Source organism: Onychomys torridus, chromosome 1 (genome assembly GCF_903995425.1).
Source record: "Onychomys torridus chromosome 1, mOncTor1.1, whole genome shotgun sequence".
Lineage (NCBI taxonomy): Eukaryota > Metazoa > Chordata > Mammalia > Rodentia > Cricetidae > Onychomys > Onychomys torridus.
The window spans coordinates 132,120,703-132,128,347 of record NC_050443.1 but is presented as its reverse complement, the minus strand read 5'-3'; the positions used below and the strand labels follow the sequence as shown (position 1 = coordinate 132,128,347).

The 7,645-nt window shown below is 38.0% G+C and overlaps 1 protein-coding gene across 1 annotated transcript; it reads right to left on the bottom strand.

Moving 5' to 3' along the window:
* Nucleotides 1-1,911: 1,911 nt before the first annotated feature.
* On the bottom strand, nt 1,912-2,871 carry LOC118580043 (olfactory receptor 10Q1-like). The gene has a single exon (XM_036181864.1). The coding sequence runs from the start codon at nt 2,869-2,871 to the stop codon at nt 1,912-1,914; it is 960 nt and encodes a 319-aa protein (XP_036037757.1).
* Nucleotides 2,872-7,645: the final 4,774 nt, after the last annotated feature.

Sequence of the window (7,645 nt, the reverse complement as noted above, 5' to 3'; positions counted from 1 at the left end):
CATAATTCATGTGCTGCCATTTGTTTGGCTATTTGTCCCTGTGCTTTTTCCAATCTTGGTCTCAACATGAGCTGGCTGTTTGGAACCTTGGGCTTACACAGATAAACTTTGCTCAACCTGGAAGGAGGGGTCTGGACCTGCCTGTACTGAATCCTTCAGGTTTAAATGAATCCACAAGGGAGTCTTGGCCCTGGAGGAGATGAGAATGGAGGGGAGAGGATGGGGGAAGGTGGGAGTGGGGGTGGGAGGGGGAGGACAGGGGAACCCATGGCTGATGTGTAAAATTAAAAAACAAATATAATAATAATAATAATAATAATAATAATAATAACAAATTAAAAATGAAAATAAATAAGCAAATAAATAAATAAATATTCTGGCAATAAACTGCATAGCAGAAGACTCCTTAGAAGTCTGATGCAGGGTGTCTAAGTCAGCCTGAACTGAATTTTCATTCTCAGCTCTTCAAGTATCATTTCCTTGCCTGACAGGGACCTGCTCAAATGATCCACAGGGACAATTCCTCAACTCACAGAATGTAACTACTCCATTGACCTCATAGACTTTTGTCATGTCATTACACATTCTATTATATAAAGTATGTGGTTAAAAATTAATTCTATGGCTTTCTGTTTCTCATTGTACCAATGCTGGATTAAATTGGAACTCTTGCTTCAAGAATATTGGTTAGGGTGTTTTTGCTATACACCAGTGATTCATAGACACAAAGACAAGAAGTGGGAAGAAGAACAGCTGAGTGCATCTAGGACTAAGAGTCATCAAGAAAGAAAGGAAGTAGAGATAAGGGTGAAAGAGCAAATTTAAGTGCCAGAATTTCCAGCATAGTGGCTTTATGCTGGCAGCCACAAGGATTAGGTCTTGGTTCACTAACCTAGTTGTCTATAGGTGCTTGGCCAATGGAAGCTAATTCCTGTTTCCTTACCAGCAGAAGAAAATTAATTCACCAGTGGAAACATCTGATGTGAATGAAATATCCCATACATTAAATAATCAGTTACTGATTATACCTTCACATCAAACTGTAGGCAGAGTTTTCCTGTTTTGACAGCCTGCTCCCCCAAAACCAGCAGCCACTTCCCAAATAACTGACTTGGAGACTTAATATAAATTATAAATATTTGGCCAATAGCTCAGACTTGTTACTATCTAGCTCATTCCATTTTGCATGTCCAACTTGTTCTCCATCTGGCTGGCAACTCTCTCACTCCACCTTTCTCCTTCCCAGCATTCTCCATTTCTATTTCCTGCCTAACCTTATTCTGCTCAGTTATTGGCCAGTCAGCTTGTTTATTAAAGCAATCACAGTGACAAATCTTCACTCTGTACAAAAGAGGTTATTCCATAGCATTCAACACAGAGAAAGAGATTTATTTTGGAAAATATTCATCCTTCAAAATTGTAAGTAACCCCCTTTTGTGGAGGATCTCTTCCTCATCAGTAGGCTGTATGTAAGCAGACAGCAGCCTTTATTCAAATGCAACATATATATGAGGTTCCCAAGAAAGCAACTGTCATGTGTGAACTAAGAATCTTTTTCAAAAAATAATACAATTTATTATTTTTCTTTTATTTATACAAGTAAGCCCAGAGGTAAACATTCCAAATCTATTGAGCATTCTCTGTTCTCATAGCTATCATTTTCTGGGTTTTATTTATTTATTTTTTGGAGATTATGTAATTATAACATTTCTCACTTCTTTTTCCTCATTCCAAATTTTAAAACTATTCAATAAGTCCAAGAAAATAAATATAGCTGTCAGCAGTATTCTCAGTAAAATGAAAATTAAAAGTGATATTTACTAAACTAAATAATATAATTGTTTGTCATTTTCATTTGATTGGTTTAACTGACAGATATCCACCCAAATCCCTTACTACAATCAGAAGCCTTTAGCTCCAATGAGAAGCAGCTTTATGGAAGATGGAGTTCCTCAGGGCACCTTTTACATCCTTGTTCCTAAGGGTGTAAATTAGAGGGTTGAGCAATGGAGTCACAAAGGTGTAGACCAGGGCAATTTGTCGGTCCTCATCATCTGAGGTGCTGGAGCGGGGTCTCAGGTACACCAGGCTACAGCCACCATACTGTAGCAAGACAACAGTGAGGTGGGAGGAGCAAGTGGAAAAGGCCCTTTGGCGACCCTCTGCAGAGTGCATGCGCAGTATGGTGGATGCAATAAACACATAAGAAATGAATATAAGCAAGAATGGGACCGTTAGCACCAGGATGCCCACAACATAAAGAACTGCCTGGTGCACATGGATGTCAGCACAGGCCAGGCGCAAGACTGGGGGCACATCGCAGAGGAAGTGGTTGATTTCCCTGTGATGTCCACAGAAGGGCAAGGTGAAAATTAAGGCGGTGAGCTGCAGGGAAAGGAATAGAGCCAAGTTTAAGGAACCCAGTACCATCTGGAGGCAAACCTTCCGGGTCATGATGAGACTGTAGTGCAGAGGGTGGCAGATGGCCACATAACGGTCATAAGCCATGATTGCCAAGAGAAAGCAGTCAGTGCCTCCTAGAGTAAGGAAGAAGAACATCTGTGTCCCACAACCAGCCAGTGATATAGGCTTCTGGATTCCCACGATATTGGAAAGCATCAAGGGCACCACGTCTGTGGTGTAGCAGATTTCCAGGAGAGACAGACTGCCCAGGAAGAAATACATGGGTGTGCGCAGGGAGCTGTGCGTGCACACCACCCAAATAATGGCAGTGTTTCCACAGAGGATCATCAAATAGAGCAGGAGGAAGAGTGTGAAGAGGAGAGCCTGGAATTCAGGGACATTGGTGAACACACGGAACACGAACTCCGGGGGCCCAGATTGGTTGAGGACAGGTTTTCCAGACAGCATGTCTTGTGCAAGAAGAACAAAAAATGAATTCACAGAAATAAGTCTGATTTTTTTCTTAGAAATCTCCATGAATGATGGAAATGCTTATCTACAGACAAATCTTCAAGACCAAAGCTTGTAGATGCTTCTGGTCGAATGCCTTTGTTTTTATTTTATTTTAGTAGTTTAGCTAAACTGACAAGTTCTAACATTTTGTGTGTATGTAAAAGAAAAAGTATATATCTCCTAAAAAGTATGTTGGTGTATTTAAAATTATATGAATAGATGCAGTGTTCATATTTTTAGTATACATTCTTATCCAAATAAATCGCAGACAGTAAGTATAGATCCTACTTATGTTTTGCAATAAAATTCAGTCACTAATAAGATGAAGATACACAATAATATGCAGGCACCTTTCCTATCCCTTTCATCCTTATGTATCAGAGCTATCATCAATCACTCTTACCTTTTATTATTGCTGTTTATCTTAATCATGTTTCAATTTCTGTATGCAATGGTAATGTATGTACTTTACTACACCTGGCTTACATATCACATCTGAAATTTTTTCTCAGTTGTTCTTTCAATTCTGTGTGCCAATACTATGTTCTGTTCTCAGCTTTATCATACTTTACATTATGTCCACACTAATATTCATGAGACATTCACTTTACATCCATTATTTGCACTCTGTATCAAAGTAGGCAAAAATCTTTAATCCCACCTTTTATACTAGATACTTTTAATGTATTTTCTCTTCCTGAATATTTTTTTCTAAATTTCCCATTGTCAACCAAAGCTTTTGGTCTTGGAAAAAAAATTGCACAACAAGGGACTTCACAAAATTGTAATGAAATTGGAGTACTGCTACCTGAGATGTGAATTGATAAAAACAAACAAACAAACATTCAGGACCAGAACTGAATTATACCTAAAAGTTATTAGGTGATGAAAAAGAGAATTTGTGCATAAGAAGTTAGAAAATATATGTATGTAAAGCATTTTCAGTTTTGATTCCAATTTTTTAAATATTAAGAAACAGTAGAATGGTATGTAGGAGTTTAAATAAAAAGTATTTTAAAATTCTATATTAAGCTATATTAACTTGTATTTCAGAAAAATAGAAAGACTTTCTGAGATTTGTAAGTTCAGAATATATATTATTAAATGCAATCAAAGCATCTCCTAAATAGACTCTAGGTTTCTGGATGTTTAATTCCAATATATAACTCTAGACTATTAAAGTATAATGTAAAATAATGTTTTATAAAATCACATGTATAATATGCATTAAAATTAACTGGTTAACGCAAAAGTTATGAAGTGAAAATATGACAGGCATAATGAGGCATACTAAATATAAAACATACATCCATATTAAAAGATACACATAATTATTGTAATAATATAATCTACAAAAGTAAAATAAGCCAAGGAGTGATGGCTCATGCCTTTAATCCTAGTACTTGGGAGGAAGAGCCAGGCAGATCTCTGTGAGTTTGAGGCCAGCCTGGTCTACAGAGTGAGATCTACACAAAGAAACCCTATCTCAAAAAAAAAAAAAGAAAGTAAAATAACTACACACACTTAAGTACAAAATTTATATAATTTAGCAGAAGTAGGACAAAAAAAAGTATGCGAATGTCCTCATCCTAAATAAAGAAGATTCAGAAGATATTTCACTAATAGCTAGGGAAATATATCTCAGAATAATTGATTGCACATGTTTTAAGACACAAATTATTAATTCTTAAAAGCCATGAGATTGAAAATACAGCAATGAGAAAATGGCTAAAATGAAAAGAAAATATGATCAAAATGCAGGACAAATTTTTTTCAAATAAAAAGAGAACTGTCTCACTGATGCAAATAAATACAAATTGCACTTAATCTTTCTAAGAGCTAGAAAATCACTCTCTGTTGGGAATTCTCTGTTTAGTTCTATAGCCCATTTCTTAATTGAACTTTTGGGCATTTTGATGTCTAATTTCCTGAGTTCTTTATATATTCTGGATATCAGCCCTCTGTCAGATGCGGCATTGATGAAGACCTTTTCCCATTCTGTAGGGTGTCGCTTTGTCTTGTTGATCTTGTCCTGGATGAAAGACATTTAACGAATTGCTCAACATCCCTAATTATCCAGGAAATGTAAATCAAAACAACTCTGAAATACCACCTTACACCTGTCAGAATGGCTAAGATCAAAAACACAGAAGACAGCTTATGCTGGAGAGGATGTGGAGCAAGGGGAACTCTCCTCCATGGCTGGTGGGAATGCAAGCTTGTACAGCCACTTTGGAAATCAATATGGTGCTTACTTAGAAAATTGAGAATCCATCTCCCACAAGACCCAGCTGTAGCACTCTTGGGCATATACCCAAGGAATGCTCAATCATACCACAAGGGCATTTGCTCACCTATGTTCATATCAGCATTATTTGTAATAGCCAGAACCTGGAAACAACCAAGATGCCCTTCAACTGAAGAATGGATAAAGAAAATATGGTACATATACACAATGGAGTACTACTCAGTAGAGAAAAACAATGACATCATGAGGTTTGCAGGCAAATGGAAGGATCTAGAAAAAAATCATCCTGAGTGAGGTAACCCAGACTCAGAAGGACAAACATGGTATGTACTCACTCATGGTAGGATACTAGATGTAAAACAAAGATCAGTAGACTGCTACACAACTCCAGGGAGGCTACCTAGAAAATGGAACCCTAGGAAAGACACAGGGATTGCCCAACAGAGAAATTGATGAGACCTACATGAACAACCTGGACTACAGTGGGAGTAATGAAGGGCAAGATTTGAGGGAAAGAAAGCTTAGGGGAGCAGGAGATCCCAGCTGGATCAAGAACAGAAAGGGAGAACAAGGAATAACAGACAATGATAAATGAAGACCACATGAGAACAGGAAGAACCCAAGTGCTAGAGAGGTTCTCAGAAATCCACAATGATACTTCCACTGTAGACCACTGGCAATGGTTGAGAGAAAGCCTGAACTGACCTAGTCTGGTGATCAGATGGCCAAACATCCTAACGGTCATGCTGGATGCAGAGATCCTTGGCCAGGCCCCAGGTGGAGCTTCAGGAGTCCAGTTGTGGAGAAAGAGGAGGGACTGTAAGAGTGTGAATTATTGAGACCAATATTGGAAAAAGCACAGGGACAAATAGCCAAACTATTGGAAACACATGAATTATGGATCAAAAGCTGTGGAGGCCCCAACTGGAGCAGGCCCTCTGGATAAGTGAGACAATTGAATAGCTTGAACTGTTTGGGAGGCACCCAGGCAGTGGGACCCAGACCTGTCCTTAGTGCATGAGCTGGCTGTTTGGAACCTTGGGCTTACACAGGAACACTTTGCTCAGCCTGGAAAGAGGGGACTGACCTGCCTGTACTGGATCTACCAGGTTGAGCTGAATCCCCAGGGGAGTTTTGGCCCTGGAGTAGATGGGAATGGATGGGAGAGGCTTGAGGGAAGGTGGGGGTGGGGACAGGAGGGAGGAGGACAGGGGAACCCATGGCTGATATGTAAAATTAAAACACAAATATAATTAAAAAAAGAAAATCACTCTCACATTTAACACACACACACACACACACACACACACACACACACACACATTTATATATATATCCAAGGGTATATATAATGAGAGAAAGTTCCACAGCACTTTTATTATTATGATTTATCTATCAATGTAAAAAGACAGAAAATACCCAAAACGGAAATGGCTGATTGACTGAAGTAACAGGATCCATTTAGAAAAATTAGCTCACTATTTTTATTAGCTCACAATGATGAATATTCTGAAATGAAATAGAATAGAGAACTTCTGGACCTATTCTCTTTGTACATAATGCTACACTTCCTTGACTCTGAAACTCATAACTTGCTCTTTCAGAATATCTGAGTATTGCTAAATCCTACAATGTCTTGTATACTTATGAACCATCTCCAACTTCCTCAAAATAGATTATATCATGGTTATTAATTGTATATGTATATAAGTATATTTCAAAAGATATAACTGTGACTACAAAGGTATTTAATGAATACTATCATTCTTATGCTTTAGAAATATTTGATAGTTTTATTAACTAACATTGCTGTCAAATATGCATGAATCAGACAACTTGAAAGCCCTAGGAGGCAGAATTTAGAATATTTTGTATAATTTTATATTCATATTTGATAACATTATGGTTTCTCACTCCATATTAAACTAATACATGATGCATTTAAGGAAGGCTCTGGTTTCTACTGCCTTCTATGGTCAACATAAAATCATTGCCACTTCATCCAATGGTTGATGAGTGAATGTCCATTTGTGTGATTTAACTTTCTTTTTCTCTATTCTGTCTTTCACATCATGCATCTCCATCCCATTCATTTCCTGTCACTTTGTATCTTCCCTCTGCCCTTGCAACTGCCTACCCAAAATAAAATTTACGTGAAAAAAAAAGAGAAGAAGAAAAAATAAAAACAAAGAAATAAAGGAAAAATCAATCCGGTCATGAAAGCTGCAGTGTGACATAGTGAGCCATGCAGTAAATGCATTTCTCATTATATCTTCATTGCAAGTATTCATTGCAGAGTCACTGGCCTGGTATGAGGTTTCCACTGTCTGTTACACTATCAATGCTGGGACCTCATAGAATTCCTCTCGGTTATGCTGTTGTTGCCCTGTGTCATGGAGATCCTGCAGCTTTGGGTCTGCAGGACCAGACCCTCCATGTGCTGCAGCAGATCACATATGAGGTGGGCAGAACTAATTTACT

Excerpts from the sequence above, each read along its gene's own strand:
- LOC118580043 (XM_036181864.1), bottom strand. The coding sequence starts at position 2,871 with ATGCTGTCTGGAAAACCTGTCCTCAACCAATCTGGGCCCCCGGAGTTC.